This window comes from Prosopis cineraria, unplaced genomic scaffold (assembly GCF_029017545.1).
Source record: "Prosopis cineraria cultivar Desert tree isolate PC_DT_omini unplaced genomic scaffold, ASM2901754v1 PC14, whole genome shotgun sequence".
In the NCBI taxonomy this organism is placed as follows: Eukaryota; Viridiplantae; Streptophyta; class Magnoliopsida; order Fabales; family Fabaceae; genus Prosopis; species Prosopis cineraria.
In genome coordinates this window covers 21,296,077-21,320,451 of record NW_026555345.1, presented here as the reverse complement: position 1 = coordinate 21,320,451, position 24,375 = coordinate 21,296,077, and the positions used below count along the sequence as shown (strand labels likewise).

General features: G+C 31.5%; 2 protein-coding genes across 3 annotated transcripts; both read left to right on the top strand.

Moving 5' to 3' along the window:
• The first annotated feature begins 6,579 nt into the window (after positions 1-6,579).
• Positions 6,580-11,942, top strand: LOC129293158 (carbon catabolite repressor protein 4 homolog 3). Its single transcript, XM_054930959.1, is given in 14 exon segments — positions 6,580-7,070; positions 7,263-7,426; positions 7,546-7,611; positions 7,936-7,988; positions 8,097-8,178; positions 8,273-8,359; positions 9,184-9,276; positions 9,422-9,454; positions 9,604-9,678; positions 9,680-9,717; positions 10,259-10,367; positions 10,770-10,855; positions 10,946-11,030; positions 11,502-11,942. Coding segments are annotated over 14 exon segments (1,371 nt in total). The 5' UTR covers positions 6,580-6,781; the 3' UTR covers positions 11,613-11,942.
• Positions 11,943-14,820: 2,878 nt separating this feature from the next.
• Positions 14,821-22,565, top strand: LOC129292965 (uncharacterized). 2 transcript variants are annotated; one of them, XM_054930718.1, is made up of 9 exons: positions 14,821-15,030; positions 16,208-16,381; positions 17,481-17,883; positions 18,006-18,286; positions 18,379-18,447; positions 18,892-18,948; positions 20,866-20,918; positions 21,011-21,086; positions 21,222-22,565. In XM_054930718.1, exons 1-9 carry the CDS (start codon positions 14,987-14,989, stop codon positions 22,156-22,158), a joined length of 2,094 nt encoding a protein of 697 aa, XP_054786693.1. In that variant the 5' UTR covers positions 14,821-14,986; the 3' UTR covers positions 22,159-22,565. The 2 variants fall into 2 exon arrangements, with proteins under 2 accessions (XP_054786693.1, XP_054786694.1); XM_054930719.1 differs by having other exon boundaries at positions 14,825-15,030; positions 16,203-16,381.
• The last annotated feature ends 1,810 nt before the right edge of the window (positions 22,566-24,375 follow it).

Sequence of the window (24,375 nt, the reverse complement as noted above, 5' to 3'; positions counted from 1 at the left end):
GTTGGCTTTTTATTAGTTTCCACTTCCAATATTCAAGAAGACCACGCAAAGGTTGGGAGAGAGAGCGTGAATGGAGGAAATCTTTTTTTTTTTTTGGCCTTTCTTTTTTTGTTTTTTCCAAAGAAAAATGGACACTGAAGCTATTGAGTGTAATTTTAGTATTTTACAGCTGAAAAAGGGTCGAATGACATGAGTTTATTTTCTTTGACTGGAAAAGAGAATTCGCTAATCAAAGGCGATTGCACTAAAAAGTAAAGCACATGAGTTCATTTTATTTTAATAGAAGCCCACGAAAAAATCATGTCAAGAGATAAGATCAAGTCTTGTTTAATGTAATAATCAGGGTAGGCTATTGAATACTGTGGCAATAAAATTATTGTGAGCTAGAAAATTAGTATATATACTTGCTTTTTTATAAATATGATTAAAAATAATCAATCAATTGTTTCTAATGACATCTTTAATTTTGTTGATAACTATTGAGAGGGTGACTTTTAAAAAAATTATATTTAATGAGTAATAAAGCCTTCATAAAATATAAGTTAATATTGACTCTAGAAAACTTAACAGGCAAAATTAAATAAAAATAATAATTATTTAATCTTTGTAGTTTTAATTCAATTATAATTCAGTTTGTAAACTTTAACTCATTATAATTTAATTTTTAAAGTTTTGATTTGATTATAATTCAATTTCTAAATTTTATCTCTTACATTAATTATTTAAATATTGATCCCTATATGTTGAACAAAAAATTATAAAGATTAAAAATATGCTGAAACTTATTACTAATATTTTAAATTACTAAGCCCTTTTAATTTTTATAAATATTAAAATTTTAAAATATTTTTAATCTTTATAATTTTATTTTTTAAAATATAGAGATCAATATTTAAATAGTTAAAATTATAGAAACTAAATTGCTAGGAGAAAAGTTTAAGGATTGAATTACAATTGAGTTAAAACTATAAAGATTGAGTTATAATGAGTCAAAATTTAGGAATTGAGTTACAATTAAGTAAAATTAAATGATTAATTTTTTCAAATTAAATTCTTCCAATATCCTTATAAACTCAGTTGCTATCCTTGGATGATAATCAAGTCTTTTGACATGAGTTCATTTTCACATGGTAAAGACTCACTTATTGTTACTTGGAAAAATTAATATTTTGGTTGTTATAATTGCAATAATGTTGAATAAGTTAAAATTCAACAGCTAAATTTTAACTTGTATAATTTAATTTTAAAAAGTTTAACTCAGTTAAAAATTTATGATAAAATTAATATATTAGTCCTTTTATTTTTGTTTAATTTTGAATTAGATCTTTGTAATTTATTTTGTTTTAACCAAGTCCCTATAGCTTGATCTATTATATATGTTAAACCTTAAATATTAAAATTAATAATGAATTATTAAATTTTACAAAAAAGATATGTTTGGATTTTATAGAAAATTTAATTTAATACTTTTAGTCAAAGTTGAAAAAATAAAATTTTATTTAATATACTATTCATATTTTTATTAATTTTAATGAAAATTATATACCTATAAAAATATTTAGAAGACAAACAAATTATATAAATTTTGAGTTATAAAAAATTATGTAACTAATTTTAAAATTATATATTCATTTAATAAAAATTAAAAATTTTTAATTTTTAAAAAAGAAACAATTAAGAATTTTAACCTTTAGGGATTAAAATATTTTAATTGATCAAACTATAAGAGCACAATTTAAATAAAATAAACTACAAGGATGTAATTTAAAATTGAGTAAAATTGAGAGGACTTGCAGTTCTCAAAATTTAATTCCTATAGACCTCAATGTAATGTGTCTTTTATAAGCCTCGCTTGGTCTCAAATATAGAACATTGAGTGATTTTTATAATTATTTTTTTAATTATATCTTTACTTCATTTATTACTATTTGTGAAGAAATGATACATTAAAATTTCAATTGTTACTAAGAAAGAGCTTATATAGGATATTTAATGAGAGTGTACTTAAATATATATATATATATATATTTTTAATATTAAGGTTTTACCTAACTTCTTTTAAAAACTATAAAATGATTATCAATGTTCTATATTGTAGTCCATAAGACGTAATTTCTTTTTCTTTTTAATTGACTAGAGGGAGTAATTCTAAATTTTGATTTAGTGTAACTCAACTCAAATAATTTTAACTATTTAAAATATTAATTTTTATATTTTTAAATATAAAATTATGGGAGTCAAATTTTTTTTCTTTAAAAATTAGAGACTAATAATTTAAATAAATAAGACTATTGTAACTAAACTACATTAAGTTAAAGTTTAAAGATAGATTAAAAATCTGTTTTCTTTTATAAAGAATAATTAAAAATCAAGTTGACAAACAAATTAAAGAATAAGGAGAATGACAGTTAAATATCAAAAAGTTGAATTAATAATGTATAAGTCTCCAACAAAATTTTTTAATAAAATAAGTTGTACATATCAATTCAAGCAATTATAAATAGAAACTCATATTATAATTTAAGAGTTTTATTTGTACATAAATCTACTTATATAATTAAAACTTTTAAATTTATAATTATTTAAATTGATATTTTTAATTTATGTTTTTTTAAAAAAATTGTTAAGGATCTCAATGTTATTAATTTAATATTATGAGATCTGATTGTTACTTTTTTTTAAAGAATATTTAAAAAATTTATCAAAAAACAGTGCCAAGATAAAAGTATTCGAAGGCCGTTGATTGCGGCAGATATTATGCTCCATTAAAAATTATTGTCACTTGCTCTTCCTTTTTTGGGTAAAGTTAGTTGTTTTCTTATCGAGAATGGGTCAAGAATTACTGCAACAGTGACAGACTCAGAATCCTCTACTCGAACTCTAACCCCCACAATGCTCAAAGCGTCCCATTAGGAGGCTAAGTTAGCACTCAATGAATGGGTTATAAGTTAGCTCACAGGTTGATATTTTTATAGGTTAGGTCAGTCTATCAAATAAAATGAATTAAAAAATTCAATCTAATTTATTTTCAGACTAGCCACCCGCGGGCTGGCAGCAAAAAATTATTATATTTTTTTAATAATTTAAAATTTATATAATATAAATATATATATTTATTTCATATTTTAAAATAAATTAAAAATTAAAAAAATTATAAATAAAATAAATATAGAATTCAATCAAGCAAATTTATTTTACTAAATTTTTACTATCAATTATCTTCTCGCCTAGGTTCGTTATCTATGAAAAAGAAGATTTGAATATAAATTTATATTTTTTTTCAGTGAATTCATATTTATAATTTTAATTAATAGATCTTATAAGATTAATAAATAATATATATTTAAAATATTTTTATAAAAATTAATAAATTATCTTCACAAACTATAATAAAAATTTTATTTGTAAATTATAAAAAAGATTTACACTATATTTTAAATGTAAAAAACATATTTGAAAGTTATAAATTATATATTTAAGAAATATTATCATTATTGTAGATTTATAAAAAGATATAATGTAATTAAAAATAAAAAATTATTTTTTAAAAATATGCTAGCTCGCGGGCCAGTCCGTTAAGCTTGTTAATTTTGCAGGTTGGACTAACTCAACCCGTTTTAAAAAATGTGCCAATTTCTTCAATCCAATCTGTCAAATTGTAAAGATTAAATAGGCTAGCTCGCAGGCTCAATTTGTTTTCCTAGCTCTAGGCTAAGTCCAAGTAAAAGGAGCAACAGAGTTAGAATACAGAGGATGTGAAATAATTTGATAAAAAATTAATTTTTTGAAAAAGTAATAATTATATTAAGACTAAACTTATAACAATACAAATCATTTTATTATTATTTTTTATTTTAAAAAATTAGATTGAACAAATTAACATTGTCTTTTATAATAACTATGTTCTTTATATCTTATCTAAATAATTAAAATATTATATATTTAATAAATTTTTGAGCTTAAATTTTTAATTTAATTCAGAGGGTACAAAATATTAAGAGTGGGTGATAAAAATTGTGGATTTTATATTTCACTTATAATTTTCTCCAAAATAAAGGGTGCAAATCAACTCAACAATGTGGCTCCACCATTGAGTAAAAGAGCTATGGATTTGAAGAAGGATCATTTTTATTTTTTGCATGTATATCTAGAATACGAAGTCTTTGAAACTAGACTTATCTAAACAGAGTTGGGTCGGAGACAGCATGATGTATTTGGTTTAAAGAACTACCAACTTAAATCTGAATAATGTACCTTGTTTGCACAGAATTAAACTTCGCATAACGACAAAATAATACAGCGGCATGTGAACAAATTAACACACAAGCTAGATTTGCAACTACTACGTTGAACCTATTTATTTTCATTTACATTTTCGCATGTGTCTTTTTCTCTAATCTGACTCTGCTACAACCCAAAAAGAAAAAAAAGATGTTTACATTAACCCCACCGAATCGCTTTCCAGGCGTTCCCATGAATCTCATGACCCCAACAACAAGTGATGTCATAAAATTTTAATTTAAAAAAAAGGCATAAGCAGAAAATAATAAAAAGAAAAACTTTTCAATTATATTTCTCTATTTTTTTTAAATAAAACTTATCAACATTTTCCCTGCCTTCCCTTGTAATTTTTCTTGAACTAAATAAAAGGGAACAAACAGGGAACAAACTTGTGCTTTTTTTTTTTTTTTTCACTTATAGGTATATTCCTATTGGAGACAATCTTTTTGGAGACTTTGTCTAGCACTAAATAAAGGTACTTTTTTCAATAAAAATTTAAATATTAATTTATCATATTATGAGAGACTAACTCATTTCATTTCATTAGACCCATCTCAGTTGCTCACACCTGTGCAATTTGACGATAGAGTATGAAAGTCTTCAATTGGATCACTTAAAATTTTCTAAATGATTTGAAATTCAAGTGGGCTAGGATTTTCAAAGCCTGATGTGGACTCAGCTTCGTAAGAGTCTGAGACATAAGCAGCCCAACTCAGAGTAGTAATGTGACATCCTTAATTCTACTACATCCAAATGTTTTGTCCCCCCCCCCCCCCAAAAAAAAAAAAAAAGAAAACCCTACATACTAAAAGTCCAAGATTTTTATGACTTCAATACAAAGAGATTTAATTTAAGTAATGGGGGAACATGAGAAAAATTTAAACCTTAGATACAAAACCAAAGCCCATATAGTAGAAGGATTAGAACCAAATGTAAAAATTAGTTGTAATGCATCAATCATGATTTAAGTCACAATAAAAATCAAATGAAATTGTGTCTAATAAAGGAGATTAATCTCTCATAATATGATAAATTAAAGTTTTGAATTTTCATTAAAAAAAGTGCCTACATTTAATACCATGTATCATATTGAACATAATTGTTTTGAATAAGACAACACTTAATGTGTGGCCAAAAAAGTTACATTGGCAAAAACCATGACAATATCATTCGAAAATTTTCCAATATTTTAGTTCCTACATAAAGATTATGAAGTCTCTTAAATTATGGCACTAACCCCATACGGGCCACACCCAAACTGCTCCATTTCAGCTACTTGGGACACCAAAACTGAAATTGCCTAGTTTGGCTACAATGAACACAAACCAAGTTCAAGAAGTAATAATTAAACCAAACCCTTACCTACGAGTTTCAACCAAAGGACACCACAAAAAGTAAACTCAGCCCTACCTATGCACCAATATTACAAAAAAAGAAAAAATTGACTCCTTGTGTACCAGCTTCACATAAAGGAAAAGCATGATTAAGACAAAATAAAACCGTCATTTCCATTGTCAACATCCACAAACTATCCGTGCCTACATAATCCTCATCGAACATTGAAGGTAGTTCCATTCCCAGATCACAAACATTTGGTATAATTCATTAACATGATGCATGAGTTTCACAATGCTGATTGGTTTGAAGGCTATGAAGTTTGTTTTGTGGAGCTTCCAGGGACAAGGGGCACCTCTTGGAATCTACATGGTAGACTGAAATCTATTTTGATTTTGTGTATGATGTGTACATTTAGAAATAACTTCACCTTATGAATTATTCATAGTACGGAAATTTGAGTCAACCTATCTAGTTAAATCAATAAACTATTAAACTAGTATCCTAATTGTTCTAATAAAGAGCTTTGTTTATAATTAATTTGATCGCGATTTAACTCTAATTTTAAACATTAACTTTTGAATCAGTATCTTAATCGATTTAATAATTGATCTGATTTTCAATAACTTGAAATTATTGCTTGCTATGGTTGGTTAAGGTACATTACGATTGTTAATACTCTAAATGTTGATATTCATTTATAGAGGTCTCTTTTTCCTCTTGTCAGAGGAGGGCTTGGTGAAATTGCTCATGAAAATGTTGGATTGGTGCTAAAGGGGTTGGGCTCGATGAAGCAAGTCCTAGGACTACCACTCCCTATTGGCAATCCCAAAGCTTATGGTAGACCTAGAACTGATCATTGCATAATTAATCTGCAAGGTGTTTATTTGAGTCTTTTCTTAGCCCTTGTTATTTGCTGTGTCTATTGATACTTTGATGTCAATTGATGGCTATGGGTGGGTGTGCAATTTTGGTAAACTAGTGTCTCTGCTCTCTGGTTTTTTTTTTTTTTTTGGGAATGATATGATCTTTTAACAGTGGATAATGTCCCCCCAAACCTGGCGATTAGATTTTTCAAAACCTCGGGGACTGGATAACGAACAGTGGCGCTAAACTTGTCTAGCTCCAGCCTCTATCTTCTCTCGTTAATTCGTTTTTCACTGTGATGATGGCCTCTCGCGATTGCTCTTCTTGGCTTAGTGTTCGCTCGCCAACTGCTGCCTCGGTTTCTCTCAAGCGCCATTCCTTTCTCTTCTTCGTCTCCTGTAAGAAGGTCGCCGTTTTCCCAAGCTGCTCGAGTGGTTCCACTGATTCATCATCATCATCACCATCTACATCTACTCGTTCTTACACTAGACGATGGTATAATCCTCTGAGACAGAGAAATTTCGATCCAGATCCTGAAATTGAACGCCATTGGGTTGAAGCCGATCATCAACCGCTCGTATCTACCGGTTTTTCCTCCTTCCCTTCCCCTTTCGAACCATAGTTTTGGAAGTATAGGCTATGCTTATGTTTTTCTTGTTTCATTGGTTTTGTTGTCTCGGGGAATTTACGTGTTCCAGAATAGTTTTGGAAGTATAGGCTATGCTTATGTTTTTCTTGTTTCATTGGTTTTGTTGTCTCGGGGAATTTACGTTTTCCAGAAAGATTCACCGTGGCGTCGTATAACATACTGGCGGATAGAAATGCTTTTGAACACAGAGATTTATACGTAAATGTTCCTTCTCAGTACTTGAAGTGGAGTCATCGCAAGAGGGTTATTTGTAAAGAACTCTTTGGATTGGACCCAGATATTATATGTTTACAGGTAAGATATTGTCATCTTTTTCTTATTTTCATTTCCTTTTTGAAGAGGTTAAATATTTTATGATTGATTAGAGCTTAATCTCGAAGAGTAGCTTATGGTAATTTCGAAAAATTTCTCAGGAGGTGGACAGGTATGTGGAAATCTCAAACGCTTTGGTTAAAGCAGGATATACGGGATCTTACAAGGTATAACCATGGCAAGTTAATGGTAGTAATTTTTATAGGGCATCATCTATGTTGCTTGGTAAGTTCTGTTTCATCGATGATGATGTCTCAACTTTATACACATATATATGTAATAAACCTTCGAAATATCTTGAGTTCGACCAACTATGACCTACCTGAATATCTTTTGGGCTAGCTTCTTTGATTGACATGATGATTTAAGATCATCGAAACACGCTGATTCACAAGGCATGCTTGAGTACTTTTACAATTATTAATCTATTCACCTAAGTATCAAGAAGAACAACAAATGAGGAGCTAATGACAGGTGAAAATGGGCTGCAGAGACGCACTGGAGACACAATTGATGGTTGTGCAATGTTTTGGAAATCTGACAAGTAAGAAAATTATGGTTTAGTTTATTACTAATTGCTTAGTTTCTTTTTTGGGTTACATGTAACTGATTGATGAAAGTTTTCACACCAAACTTTTTTTCTGTCTGTTAGGCTCCGGTTACTAGGAGGAGAGAGTATTGAATTTAAGGGCATTGGTCTCCGCGATAATGTTGCTCAACTTTCAGTTTTTGAGGTACTAATTCCTTAGTATAATCAAATTTTAATGTTTTAGTGTACATAAAGCAGTCTTTCATCCTTTGTGCTTCTAACTTATACTTTACAGGCAGATGCGTAAATCTGACTCCAGAAGACTACTAGTTGGTAACATCCATGTGCTTTATAACCCAAGCAGGGGAGAAGTTAAACTAGGCCAAGTAAGTCTCTCGTGTTGCTTTGCACTATGTCAGATCATCATTACATCCAAGGGTGTTTGAAACCAACTCCAACCAATTACACCATACTGATTTGGTTTTTCTTTTAGCAAAATTGATGCGTTCAGTTTGATTCAAGTTTTTTCCTTTTGAAACTTGAAACAACCTGAACCAAACCTCTTTTCTTCTTGCTATAGAACCAAATCTTGTTATATTTATTTTATATGTTGTTATAAATTTGCCCAAGTTTTTTCCCTTTCTCCAGTTTAGTTATTTATAAATCACTAGCAATAAATCTATTACAATTAACTATATGTTGTTTAAAATTGTTTATGATAATTTTTTTACTTTATAATCAAGTTTTTTAAAGATAACATATTAGTTTTTTTTATTTAAATGTGCTAATTAATTGTTAAAAACATATTCTTTTGTCCTAAAGAGATTTTTTGTTGAAAACAGTAATTAATAGTTAAAAATTATCAATGAATATGTGCACGCAAGCACATATATGGATTTTGAAAAATATCTCACAAAAAAATTGTGAGCTCAATCCAAATTTAAACCAAGCTGGTTAGAGAAAACGCCGAGTAGATCCCAACTTTTGGTGAACCGATTAGTTTGGTCCAATTTGATTTTTTCTGAAATTGAACCAAACTGAACTTTTGAAGCCAAGGTCTGTGGAGGGTTCTTTATTGTATAATATATAATTTTCAGGGGGTCATTTTTATAGAATAGAATTTTCAACCTTCATTATCAAATTTTCTATTGTTCTCTGAATCGTGCTATACTCAAATAATTACTAAAACTGAAATATTTGGTGTTTTCAGATTCGTTCACTCTTGTCAAGAGCACAGACACTTTCAGAGAAATGGGGTAATGTCCCTGTTGTGCTTGTGGGTGATTTTAATAGTACTCCTCAGGTGCCATATTTCAAAATATACTTGTTTTTGTCTTCAGCAAGTCAAGGCCATGCAACAGGTGCCTAGACTTGCGTAGGGTGTTTGTCTGTGGTGACTTGTGTTGTATTGATTTTGTTTTTTCCTCCCTCAAATTTCTCATCAACAGAGTGGCATATACAAGTTCCTGGCGTCATCTGAGGTGAATACTTTCAAGTTGTTAGTTAGATAATTTTTGTTTTCTTTTTGGTTTGCAAGTTCATTTTACATTGTAATGAAACTTGGATTAATCATTTGAGGTGAATAATTTCAAGGTGCTTGTTTGAAATTAGTTGTGGTTTTCAATTGCAGTTAAATATCATGTTATATGACAGAAGGGAATTATCTGGACAGAAAAACTGTCACCCTGCTCAAGTTTTAGGCAATAAAAAAAAAGGGAGTCAATCCATTTATCTTAATTGATAGGTACCTCTCTTTTCTTCTTTTTAAACTCTAGCAATTAATGATATTTTATAAGCTTCTGTGCTGGTTTATATGACAGAGAATTAGTTTTTGATTATTCACGTGCTTAAGATGAAGAAGTGCACGTGTAATCTCACCTTCTGAGGGATCTGGTTAGTTTGCTACTTTACCATTTCTAGGTTCTGGTTCCTCACCAACTTTCTGACGTTTTGTGCTTAAGCTCCACCTTGTCATTAATTTGTCAAGAGTTTCTTTTTCTGTCATTTTTCTTTAGGCGATTGAAGCTACCTTGGAATTTTTTTCCTTACTATCATTTTGCAGATTTCTGTAGGAGCCAGTGCCCTCCTCTTATATGATTCGATTCAGCATGCATTTTCATGACTAGTTTCCTATTCTTTAGTATATTATATTGTCTGATCTATAATCTGTAAAGGGATTGCAATTTCATTATATCTTTTAATTGGAGAAGATAAGTTTCTTGAATGTGGCTTAGGCTACTGAGGCCTTTTTACTGTGCATTATGTTCACAAGCTATTCCTTCCAGATTGCTCAAGAACTGGACAGACGAAGAGATAATAACTGCAACAGGAAATTCTGAGCGTCACTTGGTTGTGCACCCATTTAAACTTAACAGTTCTTATGCCACAGTTAAGGTATACAGTTCTGAGCATCATTCTTCTGCAGACTTTTTTGGTACAACCATCTAATATCCAATACTAATAACTAGTTATAACCTATTATTTTCTAACATGATTTTCTTGCATCCTTCTCTCATGCTTTGTGAAAAATAAATTATCATGTCGATGGAAAGATATTAGGGAGAATTACATCTAGATCCTAAATAAGAAAACTAATTCCTTACAAGTCCTATCCACTTGTATATACTGAAGTTTAATATATAAATATAGAACTTTGACTTGTAAATGGATTGGAGAGATAATTAATTTTCTTATGTGGGACCTGATTGTAATGCTCCCAAGATATTATTATCTTCGTCTTTGGTTTAAAATGATTTGGTTTCCACTCCCTTCAAATGGACTGTTCTGCTTTTTCAGGGTTCAGCAAGTACTCGGGGATTCAACGGTGAACCCTTAGCAACTTCCTACCACTCAAAGTTTGTTGGTACTGTTGATTATTTATGGTAAGCAGCATCTTCCATAGGCTACATCAATGATTTTGTTGTAAGTAGCATGACAATGAATGAAAAAACAAGATTTTGCAATTGATGCAGGTACTCTGACGGTATCTTGCCAACAAAAGTTCTGGATACTGTTCCGATTGATATTCTCCAAAGGACACGTGGCCTTCCCAACAAGGTATTACTAGTTGGTTCTTGAGGCCAAGTGCCATTTTTAAATCATTACTCATGAAGCATTTAATCTGACTTAATGATCAGATATGCATGCTGAGGGGATTATGGGGGCTTACAACATATGATGCATTAATAGCCAAGTAGATTCAGATTTTAGAATTTCGGAGAGCTCACATATCTAACTGATAGTTCAGATGCTAGAAATCCTCTTTATATGTTAGCACTAATTTTAAGAACTATGATTGTCATGCTTGCCTCTGCTCTTCCTTGAATCCAATTTGATATGAAAAAACAGGAATTGGAGGCTGATTCTAAAATATGTTATCAGTTGACATCAGTTTCAGTCCACAGCAACACATTAGGTTCTCTGGGCCCATGTCGGGTTCCAAACTCCACAATCTTGCAACAAAAAAAAAAAAAAACTTGTGTAAAGATTATTTCTCCTAATATAACCGTTCTTTTTTCTGAACAATAGAGAGTGGGAAGCGACCACTTGGCTTTGGTTTCAGAATTTGCCTTCGCACTTACCAGCAATGCATCTACGGATCCAGTTGCAGCAGCAGCTTCTCATGCAGTAGAGCATTAAAGATCGCGACAATCTGCTGTCAGAAATCAACTCAGCATTTGTGTTTCGATATGGTATTTCATTTTAAATTTACTTGAATTAGCCGGGACGATTTAGTCAGTAGCATAATGAATTTGGTTGTCCAGAGGAATACATTATTATTGAGTTTTTCAGTAAAAATATAGCATCTGAGATGATATTTCTTTAAAGACTCAATCATACAGAGTTGCGAAGGACGTCCAAACATGTTTTCATTTGAAGAAATAGAACTTGACAGTAAGCAGTTACAAATTATACTGAAGTTTGTGTCTATAGCAATCAAGGTATTGATAGCCATAGATTTTTTGTCTCTCTTTGAAAAATAGTTAATTTGATTTTTTCAGCACTTTCTATTGCAATGCATATTGTATGATCCATTATTAGCCCCGACCATGACTGGCCTGCTGTCAAAATTCCTCGATGGAGAAGAGGTTTTATATTTTTCTTGAGAGATAAAGCAATGTGCTTTGGTGAACCAGAATACAAGATTGGCCATGTAGGTAGTCTTCTGTAGTTATTTAATCAGGTTTTTTTAAGATTGGCCATGTGGGTATTCTTTCTATTCATGTTGTATCCCAAAGAAACCCTTTGTGGCTAGGGATAACATTTTCAAAGGAAAGGAAGCAGGTAGGCTTGAAGGAAACCAAAACAAAAAAAAATTATGAAGGATCAAGGGAAAGCAAAACAAAGCCTTCATTAACAAGCTTTATTAGTATCTCATTATCAGCAAACAAGCTCTCTGTGGTGCCTTGGAGGAAAAAATATAGGTGTTGGAGATGCCCTTGGTTTGATCTTTTGATTGTTTGCTATGTTCATACATTATATATTTCGTTCATTCCTATTTATAAAATATTTCTAGCACTTTTATTGGAAGCAGTAAGGGGTTGAAAATGTATTAATTCTGTTTGAAAATTAATAAAATTTTTAAAATTTTCCATATTAGTTGTAAAAGTGAAGCAGATGATCTCATATTCCAAAAAATAAAAAATAAAACCAATATAATGAATCCCATCGCACTCGTGTTTTTTAGATGGGTCCCAGGCAACATTTAGGGCATTTTTGGATTTGAGTTGGAAAATTCAATTCCGTGTTAGTTTATTTATAAAATTGATTTTGAGTATAATTAAAAATTAGGTAAAATCATGGATTTGGGAAAATATATCCAAACAATTATTTTATAGAATAAATTAATTATTAATCTAAAGTCATAATTTTATTAAAAAATATACAAAGATCCATTTTTTTTATATGTCAAATTATGAATGTAAAACCATGATATTTTAGAAATATCCAAACATTTATATATATATGACCAATTAATATTGACGTGTGTGGTATTTTTTGCTGTCGATGAAGCCTAGTTATGCCTACAAAAAAAAAATTTCAATTATGAATACTATTATTTACTTTTTAATTTAGCTTTTCAGTTATTCATTCTTAAAAAATTATTCAAAAATTATATGACCTGTATTTTATAAATAATAATTTTGAGTTTATGATTAATTTTGGTGTATTTTAAAAAACATGATAGTAGATTTATAATTAATTTGGACAAGCAATAAAAGTGTTTAAATATATTCATATAAAATCATGATTTTTACTTTTAAAATTGATTATGAAAATATCCAAACAAGCATTTAATAGGCTAATATAAGTCTATTATTTCAAGTTCTAACCAATTAAAATTGATGTAAGTGGTAGAGACTTCTATTAGTTAAATAAGTAGTTGTAGCTTTTATAAAAAAAAAAAAACAAGTGGTTGTAGATTTAAACTTTAATTATTGTGTGTATAGTAATTTAGTTTAAAAAAATCTACTTATTACTCTTCTTACCTTAAAAGGTATTCTCTATTCTTGACAGAGCCTCCTCCTTATGTTAAAAAAAAAGTTAATTATTTCATTTAACTCATTAACTCTTTTAATTTAATAAGATTTTAACTTTATTCTTATTAAATATACATTTAATAATGCAGGAGGATGTTTTCAATTAATATTTAATATTTAATGTAAAAAAATTAATGACATTCTATTCTATATATAAATAAAGAAAGAAAAAATTAGTCATTTGGTCCTCGTAATCTTGATTTAGTTGTAACTTAATTCCTAATTTTAACTCATTATAATTCAATTCCTAAAGTTTTGATTCAATTATAAATCAGTTTTTGAACTTTACTTCTTGTAATTTTGTTCCTAAAATTTTAACATCTTAAATATTAATTCCTATATTTTAAAAAATAAAATAATAAGGATTAAAATATTCAAAATTTTTAATATTTATAAATATTATAAAGGGTTTAATGATTTAAAATATTAGAAATAAATTTTAAAATATTTTAAATCTTTATAATTTTATTTTTTAAATATAGGGATCGATATTTAAGAAGTTAAAATTTTATGAATTAATTTGTAAGAGATAAAGTTCAATGACTAATTTATAATTGAGTCAAAACTTTAAAAATTAAATTATAATAAATCAAAATTTAGATATTTAGTTACAACTAAATTAAAATTATAAGAATCAAATAATTAATTTTTTTTTGAATTTCTTATATCTCAGCTGTGTAAACAAGAGCCGATGGAGTAACTGGAGTAAACCCTCAAACCTCAATGGACGTGGCGATGAGTTGCTCACGAGTCGAGAAGATTCGCTTCCAGAAAAATGGAGATTGATTGTGGATACCGACTTTCATGCATTCCGTGGATCACAAGCTTCATCCCACAAAAAGAAGCATTTTCCTAAGTTGTCTTGAACTCCATTTCAACTCAACTTTGGATTCTCTTCTGTGGTCTCCAAAGATTTTATTTCACTTTATGGTCGGAAAATGATAATTAAAGATTCTATAAAAATATTAATAATAATTACAGATTTTTTTATAAATAATAATTACAGATTTTGCGACTTCCAATCTGAAACGTTCATCTTCTCTCATCTCCCACAGATTCTTCTACAGCTTCAGAAGAGAATAATAATCATCAATAATGAATATCATATCTGCCACAAGCCATGAATAGCAGCATTCATCTAATAGATATTTAATAATTCTCCGTGCTTCAAGTGACGCTTACGTGTAATCAAAATGCACGATAAAATGACTAGACAGCGACACGTAGCAGCTTGGCCAGTCAATGCCTTCCACGTGGAACTCCAAGGCTTGATTCATTTATGGTTTCCCACACTCGAAGACATGGATCATAACTTGCCCTCTGCTCCTTTCTCAAATTACGGGTTCCCGATCTCGAACTTCTCTCTCTTGGTTTCGTTGAGGCAGATTTGTATTTTGAACTTCTTATTGGATTTTCTGTTTCATCTTCGGGTGATTTGATTGGAATACGGGACGGCCTGGAATTTTATAGCGTATGATGCAACGGTTGGTTGACACCGTCCTCGCTGTCATTAAAGAGTAAGGCCGTGTTTTAATCAATATGGGTTTTGGAATCTATGTCATGAAACTTGATGATTTGTCGCTTAATTGACTGTCACTAAAGAGGAAGGCCTTGTTACTGTTTTTTGTAGCGATGTAGTTGCGAATTTATATCATTATACTTGATATATTTACCTTAATTGAAAGGGTGTTCCTTTTGCTTCTTCTTGTTATATAGTTACGCTATCGGCGTTGTTGCGAAAATCATTCGATCCCTAGATTGCATTTTTGCTTTTTCCAGTGTCTGTATAATTGGTTACTGCCCGTATTTTCTTGCTTCGTGTCTAGGCGGACGTGATCATTGTAGTTTTCTTTTTGAATCTGAATTAATGTAATTTTATGGGTTCTGGGGAAGGAGTTGTTTACTATATTACTTTCACCGTCTAATGGGTATCAGCTGTTAGATTCAGCTCAATTCTTCTTCTTCTTCTTCTTCTCTTTTCTTTCTTTCTTTTTTCAGGTAGGTTTCTTGATTTGATCTGGTCCCAGGAACAGTGGAGCTTGATGATGTTTAAAAAGGAAAAAAAAAAAAAGAGGAATAAATATACGTGCCTTTTTCCAATGTATAGCTATGTTGATTTGATCTTGTAGATTATCTGGCTGTATTTTTTTCTCGTTTATTGTAGTATTATTTCAAGCAGCCACCGACTTGCTGCAGTTCTCATTTATTGAGCCTTCGAGTTTACAATCATTCGAAAATAATTGGTCTGAAGAAATTCTGGAAAATTATATTTTTGACTTAATTTGATGTTGCACCATCTATTTATTCACGGATGCTCTAAAGCCATGGTCCTATTTATGGTTTTTGTTAAGAGCATCAAAAGCTTAAGTTGTAAAGTGAAGGCATAAGAATAGCTTAACTTGTAAAGAGAAACATGCTCTGTCAAATGAAAATCTGTTAGGTTTGAAGTAATGAATAAAGTACAAGCTCGCCACTTTTTGTGTTGAAAATTTACTTAAGAGAAATGGAGAGAGCTAATGATCAAATAACCGAACATTTGGTTATAGAGACTTTAAGATAATGTCAAGGACCAACTCAACTCAAAAGGTTTAACTGTTAAAACTCATAATAGTTTTTATTATATACTTTTAACAGCTTTCAATCATGTGGCTAGAGGATGAACTCATGAACGTTTGCATTTGATTTTTAGTTCAGGTCAGTGAAGACATTTACTTATGAGTCTTTGAACAATATTGTGAGGCTGATCAATGGAATTTCGGCACTCTTGCTGACATTTCTACCTGGGAAAGCAACTATACTTGAAGGTATTCATGGTTGGGAGCTGAGGCCAGCTTTCCGTGGACCACGTTTTCCACGTTGGATGGAAAAGTAAGTTTTGCATTTTGGCATTAGTAACTTCTGTGGTAAATTTATTTTTAAATATAAAAAGCTTGTGTGGGCTTATGCTAACCCCTAGTTGATTCACATGATTGAAATTTTTCCTATCAGTTTTTTGCTTCAGTGGGGGAGTAATAGGCTATAATGAAGGATACCATTATTTAAAAGTTAGTGTACTTTTTTGGGTTAAAGTTAGTGGTTTGGTTATTTCAAGCTTTTTCTCAATGAGTATTCCAATATCATATTTGTTTTTTTTTTTTTTTGTTACAGTCTAATATCATATTTGTTGTGATGGTTCCTATGCCCAGTGTCACATACCTCACGCAGGTTGTGTGTTCACGTATTAATTCATTTTGGTGCTTGTCTTGATGCGCCAAGGATTCATCCCTGGATCTTCCCTTGGTTTTGATGAGTTTCCTTTATAGATTCATAGCCTTCAGCTCCCCAGCATGCCTTATGGCTTTGGTCCGGGAACTGTCCATGACACTGGTTATTTTAAAAGAGAGAAAGCAGAATTGAATGTGGTAAATTTTGATAGAAAAAAAATCAAAATTCAAAATTAATAATAAAGAAAGAATTAAATGACACGAATTGTGATTTAGGATCAAAATTAAATGGCAAAGAATTAAAAGAAAGAATTCGGAGGCAGGGGAGATAAAGAATAGTGAAGTCTAGAGAGTAAAGCTACAGTTAACTAAAAAGAAGGCCAGGGAGGGATCAGTGATAAAGGAAATGAATTGCTTTGACTTAAACTTTCTAGTGCATTAGATTTGACTTAAACTTTCTAGAGAGTGAAGCTAGAGTGAACTAGAAAAAAGGCCAGGGATCAGTGATAAAGTAAATGAATTGCTTTGACTTCAACTTTCTAGTGTACTGGATTTCTTCCTGTTTTAAACAAAAGCTTAAAGTCTTACATCAATTTATTACTCTAGTCTAGATTCTTTAGAATTTTGTATCATTTATGTTTGTATTATTGTTCTCTTTGATATCTTTGAAAATCGCAATCTAGACTATGCATTTATATTGTTCTTACACCTTTAATCTTGAATGCTGCTTTTGACGTGTTTTTTCTTGCCTTTTTTCTTCCTAGTGGTGTGTCCTCTTTCAACCAGTTCATTCATGAACTTTCTGTGGATTCTGATACTGATAATTCAAGCCTGGATGCCTTATCTGGAGAAGAAGATAGTTCTGGATATGAATCTGCTGGATCTTCCGTATCACAAAGTTCTAGGGCCTCTAGATCTAGTTTTACCAAGCATGGTCAGCATCAGATGAATTGGATCCAATATATCATGATCTGGGTTTTTTATCCCTTCAAGCTTTTTCTGGGAATTCCAGTTTGTCTTTTTCAGCTAGCTTATTCTAGGCTCTTAAAAACCCCATCTATCCCTGGAAGCCCATGTTCTTTTCATTTGCGTTCAGCAAGGAGAGTGCGAAGCCTCAAGGACCACGTTATTCACCGTGCAACTGATCGGAGACGTGGAGTCATTGAGGTGGTGCAATAATTGCAATCTATACCCAGTGTGTTTTGTTGATAATTCTTCAATATCTTTAGATAGATTTACATGCTTGTTATTTGTGTGTTTCTCATTAAATTCTTTTATCAATTATTCAGGATCTTCATCTATTCATAGAGATATGTATAGAAGCTATATTTGATGTTGTTCACAAGGCTGCACACCTTCTTCTCTCTCCATCAGAAGCCTTTGGGACATTAAAACAGTTGTTTTCATCTCATGAAAGTAGCTTTAAGGAAGACCATGATGTTGTGGATGTTTCTGTTTCTGCAGCTGTACTGGGGAAGAATGACCCAAAACCTTCAGAGAGGAATACCAGTTTTAACCAATCTTTGAATACGGATGCCCGGACATGTCAAGATGTCATAACAGAGCTTGGGTAAAGGCTATTTCATATCTGCCATTATTGAATTCTTTTGTTTTCGAAATTTTGTTCATCTGTTTCATAATTTCCACTCCTTCCTGTGACAGGTATCCATATGAAGCTATTCATGTTATCACCAAAGATGGATATATTCTTCTTTTGGAAAGAATACCTAGGTAAATGGAAACTAGAAGGAAATTTTTAATCCTCTTTGATGATTGAATGTTGACCTTCCAAAGTTAAAATTTAAATGCATGCTGCCTGAGAATCTTCTGTGAATCATGACAAATATGGAGTAGAATGCATGATATATTTGACATATTTAATTTCTCAGATCTGTTATTAGTGTTGATTATGAATTACATCGGAAAAATCAAATGGAACAATTGGGATTAGGTCTTTTTTCTGTCAGCCACACCTCTTTCTAATCTGAAGGTATGATTTATATTTAATAGAAATAGTAGATAGATTCAAACTTTAAAAAATCATGAGTGGAAACAGAAAGCACTGAGAAGGCTGGAAGACAACATTGATGTTTGAATATACTGAATTGTTAGTGTGCATCACCATAATTTCAAAAAGGTGGCGTAGTGTCTAATACTTCTAATCTTGTGTTGCAGGCGAGATGCACGAAAAGTGGTTTATCTTCAACATGGAATTTTAGATTCATCTATGGGGTGAGTCATACTGATGTCTTTTTCTTGCTCAGTTCTCATTGATTCCATGATTAATTTTGCTTATGGAAGAAGTTTAAGAAGTTATATGGTTTGCTTATATTTGAAAAGCTCCTATTATTTAAAAAAGTAGTACCTTGTTCTCTGGAGAAGTTATTACTTCTGAACAGTGAAGATGATAATATAAATTGCGATGCCCATTCAATGACTATAAATGCTCATGTAGGTGCAGATGCATCTATACAAGCCTACGCACAATTTTGTGAAGCAGGCTGGCTATAAGTTTTTTTTTATCTATTTAAGCATTGTCATGACTCATGAATCCTATTATCGATTATTAATTGTTGTATGTAACATAATTATAGATGGATATCTCTAGTTGGTTTCATTTTATATCAAGAATCGGTATGCTAAACTTAGCTACTCATTAGGTGTACGATTTTGCTGAACAAATTAACCTATTATTTGTGAGGTGGTTGTGCTTCCTTGATCACCAAAGACAATAGCCAATGAATGGTTGGTTTCTAATGTGTCCCAAACCAGAATCACAGCAAAGAGTAATAAATAAGACAGCAACAGCAATTAATATGAGAGGAAAATACTTAGGTTTTGATATTAATGAGATGAATAACCGAATCAGATGTACATGGGAACTCTGATTCTGGTCCAAAACCCTATTTCCCCTAGAAGATGATAAAACACTCTAGCAACACAGATTACAAGCTTCCATACAAGAGTCTCACTCCCATTGGCATTCGAGAGGCCAATCTCTCCTTACTATTCCAGTCTCCTTCTTCTTCTTCTTCTTAGCCCTCCCTTCCTAAACAAAAGACTACTAATACCTTCAGTGACTGACACATCGCCCATACTACCCAAAAGATCCCAATCATTACAAAAGATCACAAAATACTGTTCCTTACGGCTATGGACTGAAGGGTAAACTTCTAGACTGGTTCAAGTATTTCCACTAGAGTTATTCTTCCCCTTTGACTTCCTCTGATATGTCTTAAGAAAATAACGGGCCCTATCAGTTTCTTATGGAGGGGAAAATTTATTAGTTAACTGAAAAACTCCATCCCAAAAGGTCAACAATTTAAGGTTCTAGTTGTGCGAAGATTTGTTGGCAATTTGGATATTTCTAAGGAAAATAATAGGTTTTTACATGCTTGTTATCAGAAATGAACTCGAAAGTGTATTCTGTTGCCTATAAATTGTATGCTTCAAGTTTTGAATTATAGTACAAGGAATGGGAATGAGTCCTTGAGGGCTATATTTGGTGGGATCATGCTCTATTATTAGTGTCTCTGTTTGTGTTGAGGAAATAAATATAAATATAACAGGTTAAGGAGAATTCAATACGAACAACTTCAAGTTATAAATTTTTGTTGATTCATTTTAGAAGATGTAGGGAAATTAAGTATTGGACTCGTTGTTTGTTATCCTACATGTGCTGTCATTTAACTCATTTGGTTACGGCCTAGGGCTTGTGTTTCTTAAGAGGATGTCTAACCCTTATTATGGTGAAGAAGTTGTTTATTTTTCTTTTTGTCATTAGTTTTATTGAAGGGGTTTCTTTATCAGACATGCATTTGGAATGGTTTATCTATTATTTCGTTCTGGAGGGAGGGATTGATTCTTGCTACTTTGTTTAGTGTTGCCTTTCATTTGTTTGTTGAGGAGGATATTCATCCTCTATCATTATGCTTTTCATTCTTCTTTCAGTGATAAAAGCTACTTTGTTGTAAACGTGGTAACAAAGAAAAAGTTATGGGTTTGTCAGTCATGTTCATTCCCAGTTGCCTAGATTTTGATGTTGTATTGTGGCGATGATACTAGGAACTTGATTTCATATTCTCTTCTTTAGCTGCTAAAGTATATAAATTATATAGTATTCTAAAAAGTCAAATGTTATTGTTCCAGATGGGTATCTAACGGAGTTGTTGGCTCTCCTGCTTTTGCAGCCTATGATCAAGGTTTGTTATATTTGTCAGGATACAATACTTTTACTACTGAGAACATGTATCTGTTTTCAGAATTGTTACATGTAGAATTTTGTTCTTTACAGGGTATGATGTATTTCTGGGGAACCTTCGTGGTTTGGTCTCAAGGGAACATGTCAACAAGAACATCTCATCACGACAGTAAGTTCACAAAGCAAACTATCTAATTCATTTGTGTTTCCATGTCTGTAAAGATGGTTTTCATCTAATTATATTTTATGCTTTATTGGGCTGTGATATAAATGATGATATTTTACCTTAATTTTTTATATGCAGATACTGGAAGTACTCCATCAATGAGCTTGGGATTGAGGATATCCCTGCCATGATAGAAAAAATCCATGAAGTAAAGACTGCTGAATTAAATCTTAGTAAACCTGATTTTGATGAAGAAACCAATGATGATCAGCCGTACAAGCTTCGTGCAATTTGCCATAGTTTGGGAGGAGCTGGCATGATTATGCATGTTATTACACGCAGAATCGAAGGAAAACCTCACAGACTGTCGAGATTGATTTGTTTGTCACCTGCTGGTTTTCATTATGACTCTAACCTAGTTTTTTCTGTTGCCGAGCGTGCATTACTTCTGCTGGCTCCTATTTTATCTCCTATTGTGCCTGCTTTCTATATACCAACCAGATTTTTTCGAATGCTAGTCAACAAGTTAGCCCGGGACCTACATAACCTACCAGCAGTTGGAGGATTGGTTCAAACTTTAATGAGTTATGTTGTTGGTGGAGACAGCTCAAACTGGGTTGGAGTGTTAGGGTTACCCCACTACAACATGAATGACATGCCAGGAGTATCTTTTCGAATTGCTCTCCATCTCGCACAGATTAAGCAAGCCAGAAAATTTAGACTGTTTGATTATGGAAGTGCATCTGCTAATATAGAAGCATATGGTTCACCTGAGCCTTTGGACTTGGGTGAATACTACGGGCTTATTGACATTCCTGTTGACCTGGTTGCTGGACAAAGGGACAGAGTGATAAGACCTTCCATGGTTAGAAGGCACTATAAGCTGATGAAGCGTGCTGGCGTGGATGTATCATATAGTGAGTTTGAATATGCTCACTTGGACTTCACCTTCTCCCACCATGAAGAACTCTTGTCCTATGTTATGTCACGCTTGCTTCTTCTGGAGCCCAATTCAAAGCATCTAACCAATCACAAGTCCCTGAAGTCTAGAAAGAAAGGACAAGTTAGCGACTAATGGATAGATGGAATAGATGCCAAATTTCAGTGTCTTACTGGTAATACTTTTCTATGGCAGGTTTGTAATCTTTAGCAGAGAATCACTGTTTATGATTAGATTGTTATATATGTAAATGATACACACACACACGCCTATTTTGATTATAAAGACCTGTTTAATCATACAGGTGCCCTGTATATGTGGCCATCTTTCCCTTTCAAATCTTTATTTTTACCCTTTTTGGGTTTGGAGGAAAAGTGGGCCTTGAAAGAATGTATATGTCGTTTCCTTTGTAAAATATTGTAACTTACATATCAGTCAGATGACATCAGAGTGAAGCTTTATTGATGTCGTTTCATGTCTGTGATCAGTTTACCATGGAAGTGTTTGGCTGGAGCCCTTCAATAGTATATTGGCTTTATTTACCCTCAGCCTCAGGTCACTGATGTGTTTTTATTTCATGTTAGACCAGATCCTTAGCATTTTCATACTGCATAGTCATTAGATTTATATCTGTTTCCTCCATTTGAAGTGGCTTATTGTCATATAAACTTTGACGTTGTGTGGACCATTTACTGTATACCATAAATATTGAGAAATTTCTTAAAGAGTCACATTCTTGTAGCTGGAAATATAGTATTATACATATTTCATATTTGAACATTATGATCGGATACAGGTATTTTACAAATTGTTTCTACGTTTTTATTTTTAGTTTTACGTAGTACTTAAATTTGTACATCCATACAAATTAAATATTATATATATATATATATATATTGTTTTCCTAACCTCTTGTCAAATCGAAATGCCCTCTACATCTCTCTCTCCAGTCTCCATATATAAAGTATCATACAAGCACCATACAAAGTCATATTTTCCATCTTGTACTTTTAATCCCCAACAGTTTTAACTATCAATTACCTGAATCCCCAGCAGTTTATCACATTTTAGAGCGTTTTACAATTTCCAGTTATATTTTTATTCATATTTTTTATGTGAAATTTTTTGATTATGTATGTGTAAGTTTCATACTATTAAAATCAGGGTCAACACGGCTATTTTCAATTAAAATTACTAAAATACTTAAAACTAAACCGATCATTAAATCAATGAATACATTATTTTGAGTATATTAACCAGTTTAGCCGGCCGTGTCGACCATTCCTTAGGGTCAGTTTTTTCAATAATTAGACATCTTGCACTTTCATTTTCATTTGATTGCCCATTGATACCAAATACAATGGGAAGTGTGGAAAAAGACAATGAAGAGAAGAGGAGAGACACCTTTGAGGAGTTTTTTTTAGGATTAAGTGAGGAGGGAGCTTAAGGATAGCATGAATAATAAAAATTAAATACATAAATTCTTTCATTTATTATGCTTTTAATGTTCATTTGTGTTTCAAAAACTTCTTTCAAGCATGTTGGCAAATCTATTTTCAATTATTTTTTTAATGTACTTTTGAAAAGTCAATTTGTACATTTGTAAAATAACGAAACAACATCTCACAATTGGAAAGTGGAGAAGTACTTTCCCAAGACTGATAGTAGAGAATCCAAAAGGGCAAAGAAAGGAAATTTCTTTTCATTAATGAGTACCAATTTGTACAAATATGTAAGTGGATTAACTCGAGTCAGACTATTAACTATGCATGTAACTAAACAAGTTAAACTAACTAATGTTAGTTAACAACAGCTGTCACCCATCTCTCTCTCGTCTCTACTCTTCTTTTGCTTCTTGGCAAATCACAAAGCAAGCACCAATGGCTTCATCTTCTGGTTCCCTGCAAAAATAAAAAATCATACCCGCATTTATTTTCCTTCATCTTCCTTCCCTTCAATAACACACTCACACACACACACCTTACATACACTTTGGAAAACTGCTCCGACAAAGCGGGATGGTTCAGAGGTAGGAGTTAAGATCAGCGTTTGTGAGGGCAGATTGAATGTTGCACACTGAAATCAACACATTTAATTAACATAATCTGAATTATTTATGTAATAAGTAAACGATTAATTAGATCTCCAATCCTATTCTTTTTTTGTGTGTATATATGGCTTACGAGATGTCTTGTGGTCAGAAATTTGAATAATCGATCCTTATTCGTCTTCAACATTTTCAACTCCAAATCACCGATCCGGTTTTGGGATGAACTGTAATATTCACACTCAAATGTTAATGATTAATTAATTATTATACATAAACAAACACACACAGATAAAGAATATATA